Raw genomic sequence first — 16,597 nt, forward strand, 5'->3', positions numbered from 1 at the left:
GGCAATCAACCTTATCGCACACATCTTCAAATAGACTGTCCTAATGCAAATTTAAATATAAGCTCCACCCGATCAGTTGAAATAACATTGGTAATAAATTCATCAAACTTCAGCTTATATGAAGCTCAATGTGGAATGAAAATTAATTCATTTATGTTCACGGCTTGATATCAAATTTACATGTTACAGAAAAGTAAATGCCTTTGTTTTTAGATTAACCAAGATATAAGCAAATCAGTGGACAAAATCATTGCTATTTTAAGGTTAGTTAGTAAAATATCATGTTAACCAGTAGTCTAGTACCATTGTATTTATTTATCCATCATCATCATTTACCCAGTTTTCAACTTGTATTTGAATACATTATATACTATAAAGGAGTTAATACAAGTAATTTGTATATTGAAATTAACACAATCAATGCAAATAATTAGGTATCAACATTCAAATGATATCAATACCAGACACAGTTGTGGTTGCTCAGGCTTTTTCAGAGCCGAACAGAAAACCACCATGATGGTATTGATATTAGTCAAGGATGGAGGACATTTTCAAACCCAAACAGAAAACATTTGTGTTTATCATATAATAAAGTTTATAAGATCTGGACTTTTCTATATCACATACCTCCATCCTTAAAAGACACACTAGAAAGACCTTCAGCTGATTCGATTTTTGACTTTGGAAAAGGTGTTTATTTGTCAGCAAACTGCATGCATGGATTTTTGTATGTGTATTTTCCCAGTATCTTTTCAATCTTATAGGTTTTTTTCTATGGAGAATTTTAAAGTGTTACTGGCAGATCTTTCATAGTCTCTGTTAAATTTAAACACAGCATGTTTATATTTGATCATTTACATTGTAGAGACTTTTGTCTATTATTTAATTCTATATTGACCTCTAGATGTTTTTTCAGAATGTTTTGGGCCATTGGGTTATTCTCTCCGTTTAATTTAACACACATCTCCTTTGCATCATTTTTACAACTACAAATCTATTGCTGGATCCCAATTTTATGCATTTTTCTCATATGTTGGTTGACCTTGAAAGTAAATATTCAGCAAAGTACTACTTTATACTTAGGGATGGTTGCCATGACAACTTAAAGAGTGCATGTTCAGATACAGTAGAAATGATAGCCACCACAGCAATGTGTTCTGATGTTACCTCTGCAATTACACAAATGTTGAATACAGTGTTTGTGGATGCTGATAAAACATATTTTGCCATCAGATCTTCTGCTTCAGGTAATAGTACTGTGGATTTATTATTATTTTTTTAATATCAATTTTTTGAGGATTTCGTGGTAATCTGTGAACCACGAATTTAAATTTCCAAAAAATTACAAATGTTATATAGAAATGTATGGAGACTTTGGCAAAACCACAAAATCAAATAATTTCCCTCAATCTACGAAAGCTGGTACCCATGAAAATAAATAAATCCACAGTGTATAAATATATTAAAAACTAATTTGTTTAGAGATAACGTCCAATTAAAATACTGGTTTAGATAACGTCCAATTAAAATACTGGTTTAGATAACGTCCAATTAAAATACTGCTTTAGATAACGTCCAATTAAAATACTGCTTTAGATAACGTCCAATTAAAATACTGGTTTAGATAACGTCCAATTAAAATACTGGTTTAGATAACATCCAATTAAAATACTGGTTTAGATAACGTCCAATTAAAATACTGGTTTAGATAACGTCCAATTAAAATACTGGTTTAGATAACGTCCAATTAAAATACTGGTTTAGATAACATCCAATTAAAATACTGTGGATTCGTTTATTTTTGTGGATACCAATTTTCATGGATTGAGGAAAACTTGCATATTTGTTAATATTTTATTTTGGGGTTTTCCAAAAGTCTGCAATCAATTATACAGCATATTTACAACAGTTAAATTCATAGTTTTCCTGTACTATTTTAAGTGCAGTAGATTAAACATTTAAAAATGTTTAAAATAATGCCCCGATTACATTGTACTATAGTGTAAAGCTTGTCATATGATTGTAGGAGAGGATGGGACAGAGGCTTCATCTGCAGGTCAAATGGAAACTTATCTAGGGGTCAGAGGAGAGAAAGAGGTGAGTACAATGTTAAACAAGACAGTTAAAAACATCATAGTGTTAAATGAGAGAAATAGGAAAATACACTTCATTTGCACATGAACATGTATGTATGTAAGAGATAGAAAGAAATTATAATTATGATCAAACTTATCTTGGTGTTAAATTAGAAAAGGATAGATATATTGGGTATCATTTGCAGTACAAGTAGAATCTGATCGTGGTGTTAGAGGGATTTCCTTACTGGATATCACAAAATGTTTTAGAAATTTTAACATACCCGGTAGGAGAAAATGTCCGATGTCTCTGTGCAAAACTCCAAAAGCAACATTTTTTTCATCAATAGGTAAAGTGATGCAAAGCCTATTGTTTAAAGGTAACAAAATCTTGAATCAATGACCTCAGAATCACAAATAGCCATACTGTCAATACAAGCTATTGACCCCATCATAATATGATTCAGGCTTTTTTGTCTTGGCATGATACAGATTAAGTTAGGTATAAAGTAATATTCAGTGTCCTTTTTACAGATAATTGATGCAGTGAGGAAATGCTGGGCTTCAGGGTTTACTTATCAAGCAGTGCAGTATAGAAGGTATGCATGTTGGAAAAAAAAACTTATCAAGAATATTTCTTTAGTTGAAAGATATTAGCACCTTAAAAAGAAATGTAGGGATATTTAAAAACAATTTATGCATTTAAAGTCGAATTCTTTCCTCTGTTGTAAAGAACAGAAAAGTTTATGAATTTAACTGTTTGTTTTCTTATACATTTACTAAACTATTACTTTTACAGAATGAATGGGCAACACATCAAAGTGTGTGTAGGTGTGGTTATACAAGAAATGGTCAAATCAGAAGTGTCTGGTGTTTTGTTCACCAACCATCCTGTTACAGGCTCAGCCAATCAGATTACTTTAAATGCATCATATGGATTAGGAGAGGTGAGATTGTTATGAAATATGCATCCAAGGAAAATTCTTTTGTTCAACAATTCTTTCTTGATTGATGGTGTGAACTCTGTGATATAGAAATTGGACTCAGTTTCTCCAAACTGAGGGCAACAACAATCTCCTGCAAGGTCTTTTGACAGATGACCAGGATGTATCAAATACACAAAATATGTTAACAAAGTTCCAGCCTCCTAGGGGAATAAAGACCCTCTAGCATTATTTGTTAAAAAGTTACTTTATTGGGTAATGGTGCTGAGGCTGAATTGTTATAACCCTTCTCAACTTTCTATATATTCCCTGTGGCATTCAAAACTCTCATTTTTAGCTCACCTGGCCCGAAGGGCCAAGTGAGCTTTTCCCATCACTTTGCGTCCGGCGTCCGTCGTCGTCCGGCGTCCGACATCGTTAACTTTTACAAAAATCTTCTCCTCTGAAACTGCTGGGCCAAATTAAACCAAACTTGGCCACAATCATCATTGGGGTATCTAGTTAAAAATGTGTGGCGTGACCCCGCCAACCAACCAAGATGGCCGCCATGGCTAAAAATAGAACATAGGGGTAAAATGCATTTTTTGGCTTATAACTCAAAAACCAAAGCATTTAGAGCAAATCTGACAGAGGGTACAATTGTTTATCAGGTCAAGATCTATCTGCCCTGAAATTTTCAGATGAATCAGACAACCCGTTGTTGGGTTGCTGCCCCTGAAATGGTAATTTTAAGGAAATTTTGCTGTTTTTGGTTATTATCTTGAATATTATTATAGATAGAGATAAACTGTAAACAGCAATAATGTTCAGCAAAGTAAGATCTACGAATAAGTCAACAAGACCAAAATGGTCAGTTGACCCCTTTAGGAGTTATTGCCCTTTATAGTCAATTTTTAACCATTTTTCGTAAATCTTAGTAATCTTTTAGAAAAATCTTCTCCTCTGAAACTACTGGGCCAAATTTAACCAAACTTAGCCATAATCATTATTGGGGTATCTAGTTAAAAAAATGTGTCCGGTAAATCGGCCAACAAACCAAGATGGCCGCCATGGCTAAAAATAAAACATGGGGGTAAAATGCAGTTTTTGGCTTATAACTCAAAAACCAAAGCATTAAGAGCAAATCTGACAGGAAGTAAAATTGTTGATCAGGTCACGATCTATCTGCCCTGGAATTTTCAGATGAATCGGATAATCGTTTGTTAGGTTGCTGCCCCTGAATTGGTAATTTTGAGGAAATTTTGCTGTTTTTTTGTTATTATCTTGAATATTATTATAGATAGAGATAAACTGTAAACAGCAATAATGTACAGCAAAGTAAGAACTAAAAATAAGTCACTATGACCAAAATAGTCAATTGACCCCCTAAGGAGTTATTGCCCTTCATAGTCAATTTTTAACAATTTTCTTAGAATTTGAAGATTTTCAATAACATTTTCCACAGAAAGTACTGTTATAGATAGAGATAATTGTAAGCAGCAAGAATGTTTAGTAAAGTAAGATCTACAAACACATCACCATCACCAAAACACAATTTTTTCATGAATCCATCTGTGTCCATTGTTTAATATTCACATAGACCAAGGTGAGCGACACAGGCTCTTTAGAGCCTCTAGTTTTATTAATCATTTACCATGACCCCCATTTGAGATTAATCACCTTAATATGATTCCTTTTTTATCTGCTGGAGCAATGGACACCAAGAACCAAACAATCAATTGAATCATATTTTTTTTTCATTCAAGTTTGTAGACATTTTCTTCTTTTTGAATATTGTTTATTTCTTTATTTCTTTTTTTTTCTAGTCAGTTGTTTCAGGAAAGACAACTCCTGACAGTATTTTTGTAAATAGATCCTGGGACAATCAGTTAAACATTGCTGAGAAATCATTGGGGGAAAAGCAAGTAGCTATGTCTATCAAAGGTATTAAAATTAAAATGCTAAGTGTATGTTCAAACTTGAAGTTTATATTTTAATTACTTTGGAATTCAAAATAAAAAAAAATCATTACACTATCCCCAATTTAAGTCTGTACTATATGGTTTATTTCAATGTAAATTTTTGAAGGTTCAAAGCACTTGAAAAAAATTACTACTGTAGATTCAGAAATTATTGCGATTTTGTCATTTTAGACTTAAATGTGATTTTAATTTTTATGATTTTGAGAAAAATCCTGGTAAATTTATATGAAATATAACGCAATAATAAAAACCTCGCAATAATTTCTGAATTTACAGTATTCACAACTTCTGTTTTGGTCCTACATGGTTTTCATTTTATGATATTTGCAGGTTTGATATCAAACCTCTTTTATCTCACCTGGCCAGAAGCATGAAGAAGTTTACCACAAAAACAACTTTCGTTTGCAGTAATGGACTATACAAAAGGACTAGAAGAGGGAAATGTTCCATAAGTCCAAGATGACTGGTTCATTCCAATATGATATGACTATATGTGTCAGACAGTAATAGTATGGATAATGGTTTTATTAGAAAGTTTTATGTAATATTTCAGATGGTGGAGGAGTGATAGAAGAAAAGATAGATAGAAAGAATACATGTTGCATGACAGATGAACAAATACTACAACTGTGCCATAAAGCTATACAGGTAATGTTGTACCAGTAAAATATTTGCAATAAGTATGCTACGGCTGAAACAGGTCACACATTGTAAACTACTCTTGGATAGAAATTTGTGGTACTGTCAAGTAAATCAACTACAATTGCTGCAGTTTTTTTGCGGAAAGAAAATGTTTTTAGTTTTCTATTAAGACAAATTGTCATAAGAAAACAGTTACTTTTCTTTCAAATGTCACAGATTGTAAGTATGATTCTACTTCTTTTAGCTGCTCTAATTTGATTGAGAACCACTATGTCCTGATAAAGAGTAGATAACCTGCCGAAAAATGAAATACTCTAAAGTTAACAGTCTATTAAGATTTTTATGCCCCACCTACGATAGTAGAGGGCCATTATGTTTTCTGGTCTGTGCATCCGTTCGTTCGTTCGCTGTTCGTTCGTTCATCTGTGCTTCCGTTCGTCCCGCTTCAGGTTAAAGTTTTTGGTCAAGGTAGTTTTTGGTGAAGTTGAAGTCCAATCAACTTGAAACTTAGTATACATGTTCTCTATGATATGATCTTTCTAATTTTAATGCCAAATTTAAGTATTGACACCAATTTCACGGTCCACTGAACATGTAAAATGATAGTGCGAGAGGGGCATCCGTGTACTATGGACACAGTCTTGTTTATAAATGTAATAATTGATATTTTTTTTATAATAATTTTTTTACAGATTGAGAACTATTTTGGTAGTCCTAGAGATATAGAATGGGCAATGTTTGGTGGAAATTACTATTTGCTGCAGGTACATATCATTTCAACCACATTAATTGAATTTTCATAAAAATATTGGTTGTTTTTACGTCTGGATGTTGTAAATGATCTTATTGATAGACGCTTTTTGGTTTTTTAAATTGAACATAATGGCATCATGGATCATAATATACATTTCAATTTTGACTGATGACTTCTCTTGCTTAAGAGGCTCACTCACTCACTCAGGCTGAGTTGTCAAGCCAGTCTTACTATTGTACCACTATTCCGTCAACATAGAGGTCAGGATTTTGAATCCAGCATGCTGCAGGTCAAACCAAATCCCCTTAACTTCACTGGAAGATTGAATATATACATGTAAAGTTTGCACCTGCTATTATGGAATTGTTTGAGTAATTTTTCTCCTTTTTTAAGACTTTGAAACTTTTAGCAACATTCAGTCAAAAGTATTGCAACCAATCCATTTGAGACTTTGACCTTTTTCTTGCCCTTTCTTTGAATAAATGTGGTGTTTGGGAAACTCTTGTTCCAACTTTCTTGTTTTTCTTGCTGTGAGATTGACTATTTAATTCAGTATGAGTATTGAAAATGATTAATTATCACAATATTAATTCTATCACAGAAAACATCATTGTTGTGAATTCCTTGTCTTGCCAGAAACAAATGTCATTTGAGACTAAATAGTTATCACCTTTTATATAAGGAAGGTGTATTAACACCTTTGGCTTCCTGGTAAGAACTGTTATAGTCACTTATATATAAACTGTTTGTGTTTGTATCATATGGACAAATGTCATTCTCTTTTCAGTATTTGTCTTATTTTATACAAATTTGTAAACAAGAAAACAACAATAGAAATATTTATTTTTTATTTGAATTTCTCAAAGTTCCATTAATCTTAATTTTTACATAATTTAAACATTACCGGTAACTAAGTATATAATGTCACAAGTCACAAGTCACTACATGCATAGTTTTATTTTTACATCAGAATAGAATAGATGTAGGAAGATGTGGTATGAGTGCCAATGAGACAACTCTCCATCCAAGTAACAATTTATAAAAGTAAACCATTATAGGTCAAGGTACAGCCTTCAACACGGAGCCTTGGCTCACATCGAACAGCAAGCTATAAAGGGCCCAAAAAAATAGATAGTGTGAAACCATTCAAACGGGAAATCCAAAGGTCTAGTCTATATAAAAACGAGAAACAAAAAACACATATGAACTACATATAAAACAGACAACAACTACTGTACATCAGATTCCTGACTTAGGACAGGTGCAAACATAGAAGTTTGAATAGAAAATTAAAATATGATGTGACAGTTTTAGTATGAGCAATGCATGGTGTCCTAATATCACATATTGTTGTTAATTTTTTTTTATAGGCTAGACCTATTACTGCCATGGACCAGGAGACACATGAAGATATGTTACATGAGTTTGATGATCCTTTAGTTACTGGGAGGGAATTTCTCACAACTGGAAATATTGGGTATTGTTTGTTTATAGTAATATATTGCTTAAATACTATTGCATTGAAGACCTGTTGGTGCCCTTCTGCTGTTGTCTGTTCTATGGTCGGAATGTTGTCTCTTTGACACATTCCCCATTTTCATTCTCAATTTTATATGCAATAGGTGAATTATATAATAAGCATATTTGGTGTATGGAATGATTGTAAGGTGTACATATATTTCAAGTTAGGTTTATCTAACCTTGACCTCATTTTCTTGGATCGTAGTTAATTAAAGTGATAGTTGTAGTAAAGCTTAATATTGAGAACTGTCAACATATTATCAATGATCAGTAAAGAAGGCAAAGTGCCAAACTTTTCTGTGTGTGCACTCTTGTTAGTTTTTTAGTTGTTATTTTAAAAACTATAGGTTAAAGTTTAAAGTGAAAAAATGATCATGCAAAAAAAACATGACAATATATATCTGCTTTGACAATTTTCACAACCAACCTCTTTGGAGTTATGAACCCTGAAATGTGATTTTTTTTTGCTGTTTTGGCTTATTCATGTTTCTTAACAAGAATCTATGTTAAATTTTGCAAAAATTATCAGCAACCCCAAAAAGTAACTACATCATATGCATTTAAACTTCCTAATTAGCAAATTTGCAATTTTTTTCACCATATTAGCAATACATGTGTGCCTCTTGTTTATTAAGTAGTAGTAATGAAATAGCACCAATATGAAGAACAATTGTCATGATAAAGTCACAATTAGACTCAGAGGTTGAGTTATAATCGGAATACCAACCTCTTTACTGGCAGTTTTAATTGACTAGATTATTTCAATTTTATAATAGAGTATATATAGACTCTTTATTATACAACTCGATACACAATTTTTGATTTTGATGGTTTATGTTAGATGTTTGAAGAATAGAAATGATTGATTTTAGGTATATAAGTATCATTAGCCTGTTACTTTTAATTTTTACCACCTAAAAATTATTGTGAAAATTATGTCTGAAAGTTGAATGGATCAGAAATGACCAAAAAAATCTGTAAATTTAGAAAAATGCATATCATATCTGATAGTCTAATTTGAAGCTTTGTTGGGGCCTTTAAACAGAAATATTCCACTGTTGAATCCAGAATTTTTCGTAAGTTGGGCCCCAATGACTGCCTTAGAGGGGTTCCACTCCAGTAATTTTTCATTGATCCCCTATATAATCCACCATGGTCCCCCTCCCCTCTAAGTTCGCCATTGTATTCAAATATTGTTAACTAGTAAATTTCATGGTGGACTGATTATATTTAGTTTTTGTCTTTTATTTAACCTAGATTTGAGAAAATATTTGTATTTTACAGAGAGATGATGCCAGGGGCAGTAACTCCACTCACCAACTCAATATTTAAACCAGCTATTAACATTGCATTATTGGTAAGTTTAGTGTCTTAAATGTGTATTAGAACTGAATGAACTAAACTCTGTTTGTTTCAGTATACATGCATCACATGTCCTATGTTATAGTAAAATAAATATAATGCTGCGATATTTTTATATAATATTTTTGGTGAAGAAAAAAACAGCTTTGGTCTGAACCAGCTCATGGTTGCTTATTTCAAAATAATATCTAATGCCCTGGACCAAATGTTGGTTTTAAAAAGGTCTGTATCTTTGTTCATGGAGTATAGACACTGACATTATAAATCCAGAGCTGCTTCAGTGGAAGAAAAAACATATTTTGAGAGGCTAATCTTTTATTTTGAATTTGGTACATCAAATAAATGTTACTTTCCAAGTGTCTTCAATTAGATTTGTATGCAAACTGTGCTCAACTTTGATTTATTCAATGAATTTGAATTTCTTTTCTTGTGTCTGTTTAGAGGTATGCTGAGATCATGGCTGAGGGTCCACATCTTAATCATCCTGACAACATTGTACTATCATGTTGTGGAACCATGTTCATCAATATGACTGTAAGTTTACAAGTATATGATTTAATTTTGGATGTAACATGTCTTCTGATTGGCTGAAAGTGTTTTGTTTATCAGCTCATAGACATAATTTTGACATGTGACCGTGACATGATCAACGTTTTTTCAGGAATTACTCCGGTTTCAAATGGAATTAAGAATTAAATTATAAGAAATGACTGTTATATTTTTTCTGTCTATTTGAAATAACTTAAAAAAAGATTTGTAAAGTACAGCCACAGATATTATAATGTAGAATCCTGTGATCTGATATCAGTTGGTTAAGTACTTTTAGCTGGCTTTCAGTTACTGCTAACATTTTTTGATACACTATTATTTATTATTGTTTTGTTTGTATTACGTTTATTATATTGTTTTATAGTTAATGTCTCCCTGTACTGATATTCATGGTTAATCTTTTATGGACCATTTGTAAGTCTAATTGATAAGATTAAAACCGGTGAAGGATGGAAATAAAAAAAGTTTAAACTAACTTGCACATGTTGTTAATATTTCTGTCCCTGATCAGAAACCTCTTCCATAGTTGTCCTATGTTAAATTGTTGTTTGGTTTTTTAATTTAGAGATTTGGTGTTGACTGATTATTTTTGAGAATTAAATTCTTTGCAATTTGATATCATCTGTTTTAGGTGCGGTAGTGTTTAAAGGCTTGACATATTAGATAGACATCTGCCTTAAATTGAAGAATGTGTGTTGACCTTTAGATGTCTTTATGTTATTTTTAATGTTGGGTTGCTGTGCCATTGAGAGATCTTAAAAACCAAGAAATCTAATCCAAGTCTCACTCAGAAAGATTTTAGATTTACGTAGATCTTTTACCGATTTCACAAAACACAGTGAATAACAAACCTTTTCATGACTGCACGTGAAATAAAAATGGCAAAACATGTTGCATGAAAATAATCCTTTATCACCCTCCTTACAGATGATAGAAACAATGGCCATTAACAACTTCATTGGTAAGAAGGATGCAGCTGAGTTAAATCTGATTGGTCAGTCATTGGATAGCCTGTCATATCAGGAGGTGGTAGACTATTGTGGTGGTGTCCCCTCTTTATGGAGGAGACTGAACACATTTATATCTTCTTTCTCAGTGAGTATAAAGTGAATTAATAGAAACACCAAATGTAGCAAAAGATATTGTACTTCTGAACTTCTTTTACATTTTACTTAAGCAAATGTGTTTATAGAAATTTCAAGAAATTATTTTTTGTAATGTGTTAAAAGAGTATATGATAGGAAGATTTTTTTCAATATCTGCATGTGCATCCTGTTTGATCAAGTTCATTATATATATATATATAAACGAGTCTAAATTGAAAACTATGTTCAAACCTATGATTGCGTTGGATAAAAACCGCAATTTTTATATGTATGCATGTAAAACAAATTTCGTTGTAGAAGGGTCTAAAAACAGCACAAACAACATTTTCCAAAAGACCAAAAAAGTGAAAAAGTATATTTAAACAAAACGCATTTGACTAACAGGTCAAACAACTGATGTTCTTTAACCCTGCTGACTGCCATTGGCGATTGCCAAATAAAATTGATCACAAGATGTAACAAAATGAATCTTAATATAAATTTAATACTAAACAGAAAAAAAAAAAATTTAACTTGTGGCCACGATGTTATGCCATAAACATATGGTGTCAATATTTTTTTAGTACACCAGATCCGGATTTCGACAATAAATGTCTCTTCAGTGATGTTAGGGATCGAAACGGTATTTGAAAGGCCATATAAAAAGTACCCTCATTTTTTAGATAGACTCTTGAATTTTAAGAGTCAATATAGGATGAACGGATCATATAAACCAGAGGGAAAATATGATACAAGCCCAAATGAAAAAATATAAACGAGTCTAAATTGAAAACTACGTTCAAACCTATGATTGCGTTGGATAAAAACCGCAAGTTTTATACGTGTGCATGTAAAACAAATGTCGTTATATAGTCTAAAAATAAAAAACACAAAAAATCACATCATAAATCAAACACTGTTTCTGTTAGCGCTTTCACCGCATCTCCTACGGTTCATCAGACAGAATTGTTATCTATGGTTAATAGTAACGACTTGTGATGTTACCTAATAGTAATTTATTAAATACAAGGACTTTTTATTTATCAAAATAAATTTTTATGTACCAAGGACTTGTTATTTATCAAAATATATATATATATATAATGAACTTGATCAATTAGCACAATTTTCAGGATTAGAATTGATAAAAATAACAAAACCTTGTCATAAACTTTGTCAAAGGTAGTCTAGATGAGTTAAACATTAGGGCTGGTCTTTTATTCTTTTCATGGCGTACCTGTTGAAAAAGAAAATATGAAAAATAAGTAGTGTAGTTGCCATTACTCACACACAGTTTTCATCTGAGTTTTAAGGAAATTTATTTCAAAATTTAACATCATCAATATCTCAAACAAATTAAAAAATCAGAGTTTAAATGGTACTTTTGTGGGAGTTATGCCCCTTTGAAAAAATTAATAGTATGGCAGATCAATCATCATAAACACTCTCCAGTCTTCATAATAAAATGAGTTTTATCCAAAAGGTTTGCATCATTAATTTCTTGCATGTTATGAGTTAAATAAATCATAGTTGATTGTTAAATTTAAAGAGGCATTTGAGGTGTTATTCCCCTTTTAAAATGTAATTGATTTTGAAAATCAACATTGTTTTGTATGATTTGATGAAATTTATGTCAAGGCAATATTACAGGTACATGTAATAGCATTCTTTGTATTATTTTATTTTATCAGAAATATAATGAGAGGACAGCTGTATGCGAATCCTGGTACGAGAAGGTTAAGACTTATAAGATAGGTGAAGGTCAGACTACATGTGCTGGATTCTATACAGACTTGGACAGTAGGATCAAAGATTATTATGAGGTATACATGATAATTGAACTGTTAGTTCTACACAGATTCTATTAAAGTTTGAAATGGATAAAATACAGATGTCATTTTGCAGTTTCTTGATTTAAGAATAATATTTGAATGAATCCTCAGCTGACTGTCTTTTGTCAGATAATACATGGCGTGTAACTTTTATTTACAATGATAAAATTGAAAAACCCTTTCCTGTTCATGTAAGATGTATGGTAGTATAATTCCAGCTTGTATAATAAATGTACATATAAACCAATTTACTTCTTAAGTTAAACCGATGGAACTACAATACTGTTTATCCTGCTTACTCCAATTTCCCTAAGTTTTTGTACTAAGCAACCTAATAAATATCCCTTCAAATTTTTTAAGTTGGATGTACAATGTATTAACATTTTTTTATAATAAATGGAACTAATTTTCTTAAGCTTGAACCATATCTTATGTTCTGGTGTCATAATATATCTGTTTGAGGGCTTTCAACGATATTGTAAAATGAGTTCACTTAATCATAACTCATAAAAAATCGTCAAAAATGATCATGAATAAATACATTGTAGATATGGGAGACATCTATGATTAAAAGTGGTCAGTCAGGGACCTGGGCAGCTGTTGTAGTAGGAATATTGTTGCAAGGCAAAACAGGTAAAGGTTAAACTTAGTAATGTTGTTTCAGTCATCAATAATCATAAAAAGTTAGTGATTTTGTCAGTTTAATGAATTGCTAATGATATTAACAGTCCATGCTATTTGGTTGGCATTTGTATTTGCATTGGGACATCTCATTTCTTATTTGATTAGTTGGTCCTATTACCTTAGTGATGGTTCATTGACTGAAACTTGTTCATAGTTTACAAAGTTTGGCCATATTAATTTCAATTTCATATTTTGCTACAGTATTACACACACATGACATATTTCTGTGTCAGCAGTTAACATATATGACATTAACCAAATCCTTTATTTCCCTTTCTGGAGTCAGTTTCACAAAATAACTTACGACTAAGATTTATTGTAAGTATACTTAATTGTCCATGACTTGTGATCAATATTCTTAATCGTAAGTCTAGATGTATAATTGGTGGATATTTAATTTTTGCAAATTATAAAGTTTTGTATGAAAAAAAATGATTTATTTTGAATTTCAATATTTAGATTCTTACAAATGTTACTTACAAGGAAAAACCTGAAGACCATAGGAAATTCTTGATTTTGATTGGTCAGTTCAGTTTTTCAAACTGCAATGTTTATAACAAAGTTTCCAAGGGAACTTCTGTTAGGGGGAACAAATAAATGTCGACAGTGTCACTTATTTGTAATAGAATACACATTGTTTATAACAAATTTTTCAGGGGAACTTCTGTTAGGCAGAACAAACATATGTTGACAGTGTCACATATTTGTAATAGAATACACATTGTTTATAACAAATTATTCTAGTGAACTTCTGTTAGGCAGAACTAATATATGTTGACAGTTTCACATATTTATTTATAGAATACACAACAGAAGTTTGTGCTGATGTGGCGTTATTATTGTCTAAATGTGATGAAGTATACAGTGCAGAAGTTCCTATTGCTATACAGGTTAGTTTTATATTTCTATTGTAAAAAGTACATCTTTGTGTAATTGTATTGTCCTAAAGACATAACCATTCATCTCTTGAAAGTGTTTAGAGGAGACTTCATCTCATTACACTTCTTTGTGGGTATATTTTGCTTGACAGTCTTTTTGAGGCATTATTTATTAGACCTGTAGTACAAATTCATTAAATTATTTGATTGCTTAGACAACATTAAACACAATGATATAAAATGTTATACATGTTTGATCAATATATAATTCTTGACTTATCCTGTCATAGCCAGTGTAAAGCATTGGTATGAAGAGGCAAACAGTTTATCTTTTTTGTACTATTTATAGAATTTAGCCAAAGAAATAGATAAAGCAGGATGTAGTGAAAAGTTTCTGTCAAGTAACTCACAGGTAAGACATTATTTTACTTATTCAAACTTTGGTTATTTCTACTTCCTGTTTTTGCAATTAATTCAATTTTATATGCCCCAGCTGTAGCAGAAGGGGCATTCAGTTTTTACCTTGTTTGTCTGTACATTCGTACATCCCAAAGTTGGTTTACGTTCTCTAACTATAGTTTGCCTCTACCAAATATTATGAAACTTATACACAACGCTTATTACTACGCAACACAGATCAAGTTTGAATTTTGGTGGAGTAACTGTACTAGAGTTATGATGCCCCAATATAAAAGGAAAAATTGCAGAATTAAGTTTGCCTCATCCAAATGTTATGAAACTTATACAATACTTATTACCAAAAAACTTGAATATTATAACTTAATATGATATGCAAGCGGGGCATCATCTGTGTCCCATCAACAGATTCCCCATCTATTTTATACATAATTTGAAGTGTCAGATGATTGTATTATGTGTATGGTGTATGTTGTACAGGTCCATATGGCAGGGTTTCAACTGGCCTTGACCTCTGTCATGGATCATTGATTTTGTTAAATTTATTTGATACTTGTAGTTAAACCTTTATCTTAAAGACTCTCAACGTAAATTCAGTCATGATCCATAAAAAGGCATTTCTGTTATGAGTTCTTAAATTCTCCCAATACCTGGGAGAGTGGCACTAAGAAACATCATTTGATACAAACTGAAAATTTCAGTTGAAATCTAGTTTTCACCAAACATAAAAAAAAATAACAAAAAGAGAAAAAAGGAACCAAAGTAACAATTCTTAAATAAAAGTTGGTTCAAAGTTAATTCCAGCTAATGAATAAACAATTTTTACTTCATTAGTTAAATTTCAGAATTAATTTAAGACTTTGTGAATGAAAAACCTTGATTTAATATATTTTACTTAATTAGAAATTGATGTTGTTTCTATACTCTGACTACTTTTAAAAGCAGCTCTAACTATACTTATATTTTTTCCTATGATATTCCAGGAATGTGTTGACTTAATAAAAAGTGGTGTTTACTCCGGTGTAAAATCCTCATTTGATACCTTCATGGAACATCATGGTCACAGATATGTTAAAGAGGCAAGTACACACATTTACTGATCCACACATGCTAATTTATATCCTGCTGTTGTATTGATCTGTTCAACTATCAATATTTAACCGGATGAGCAGTCTTTTACATTGAATATTTTAGATGCTGAAATTCATGAAAGGTGTATTTTGATAACCACTTTGAAATATTTTGAACTTTATAACTTATTATTAAATCCATGTCAATATGTTATTATTTATAAAAAAAAGCTTAAAATCTTTTGCCATCTGATTTGAATGAACATACCAGTATGGTGAAGCTTCTAGATACAAAGAAATAAAAAAATTCAACGTCATGTTCAAATATTTTGATGCTTTGATTACTAAATCATTCCTTATTATTTTTATTACCCCATTTTCACAGTCCACTGAACATAGAAAATGATAGTGCAGATGGGGCATCCATGTACTATGGACAAATTCTTGTTTTGTTCTGTTTTAGAATATATTCTATGTTTGATTTATTACAGGCTGAGTTTTATGAAAGGTCATGGCGATCACAACCTGAAAAGCTTGTGAAGTCACTTAAGGTAACATGTACTTTTATGTGGAGAATAAATGTCACAGAAAATTACCAGAACCAATATAATAAATATCTGCCACATAAAGTGACCAGAACCATTATAATAAAAACCTGTCACAGAAAGTGACCAGAACCAATATAATAAATACCTGTCACAGAAAGTGACCAGAACCAATATAATAAATACCTGTCACAGAAAGTGACCAGAACCAATATAATAAATACCTGTCACAGAAAGTGACCAGAACCATTATAATAAATACCTGTCACAGAAAGTGA

General features: G+C 31.4%; 1 protein-coding gene across 4 annotated transcripts in view; it reads left to right on the forward strand.

Moving 5' to 3' along the window:
* The window catches only part of LOC139513530 (rifampicin phosphotransferase-like), a 58,232-nt gene that overhangs the window by 28,616 nt on the left and 13,019 nt on the right, over window positions 1-16,597 (forward strand). For all 4 annotated transcript variants that reach the window (XR_011662457.1, XR_011662458.1, XM_071302131.1 and 1 more), the window contains exons 14-31: window positions 214-263; window positions 1,084-1,247; window positions 2,027-2,097; window positions 2,610-2,674; window positions 2,875-3,022; window positions 4,825-4,942; window positions 5,534-5,628; window positions 6,315-6,386; window positions 7,747-7,853; window positions 9,182-9,254; window positions 9,701-9,793; window positions 10,736-10,903; window positions 12,585-12,716; window positions 13,274-13,358; window positions 14,211-14,299; window positions 14,637-14,699; window positions 15,688-15,783; window positions 16,266-16,325. Coding sequence is in view for 2 of the 4 variants with exons in the window: in XM_071302131.1 (XP_071158232.1) it covers window positions 214-263; window positions 1,084-1,247; window positions 2,027-2,097; window positions 2,610-2,674; window positions 2,875-3,022; window positions 4,825-4,942; window positions 5,534-5,628; window positions 6,315-6,386; window positions 7,747-7,853; window positions 9,182-9,254; window positions 9,701-9,793; window positions 10,736-10,903; window positions 12,585-12,716; window positions 13,274-13,358; window positions 14,211-14,299; window positions 14,637-14,699; window positions 15,688-15,783; window positions 16,266-16,325 (1,749 nt within the window). In the remaining 2 variants the exon portion in view is untranslated. The remainder of the gene's footprint in view (window positions 1-213; window positions 264-1,083; window positions 1,248-2,026; window positions 2,098-2,609; window positions 2,675-2,874; window positions 3,023-4,824; window positions 4,943-5,533; window positions 5,629-6,314; window positions 6,387-7,746; window positions 7,854-9,181; window positions 9,255-9,700; window positions 9,794-10,735; window positions 10,904-12,584; window positions 12,717-13,273; window positions 13,359-14,210; window positions 14,300-14,636; window positions 14,700-15,687; window positions 15,784-16,265; window positions 16,326-16,597) is intronic.

The sequence above is a fragment of the Mytilus edulis genome, chromosome 2, assembly GCF_963676685.1.
Source record: "Mytilus edulis chromosome 2, xbMytEdul2.2, whole genome shotgun sequence".
NCBI lineage: Eukaryota > Metazoa > Mollusca > Bivalvia > Mytilida > Mytilidae > Mytilus > Mytilus edulis.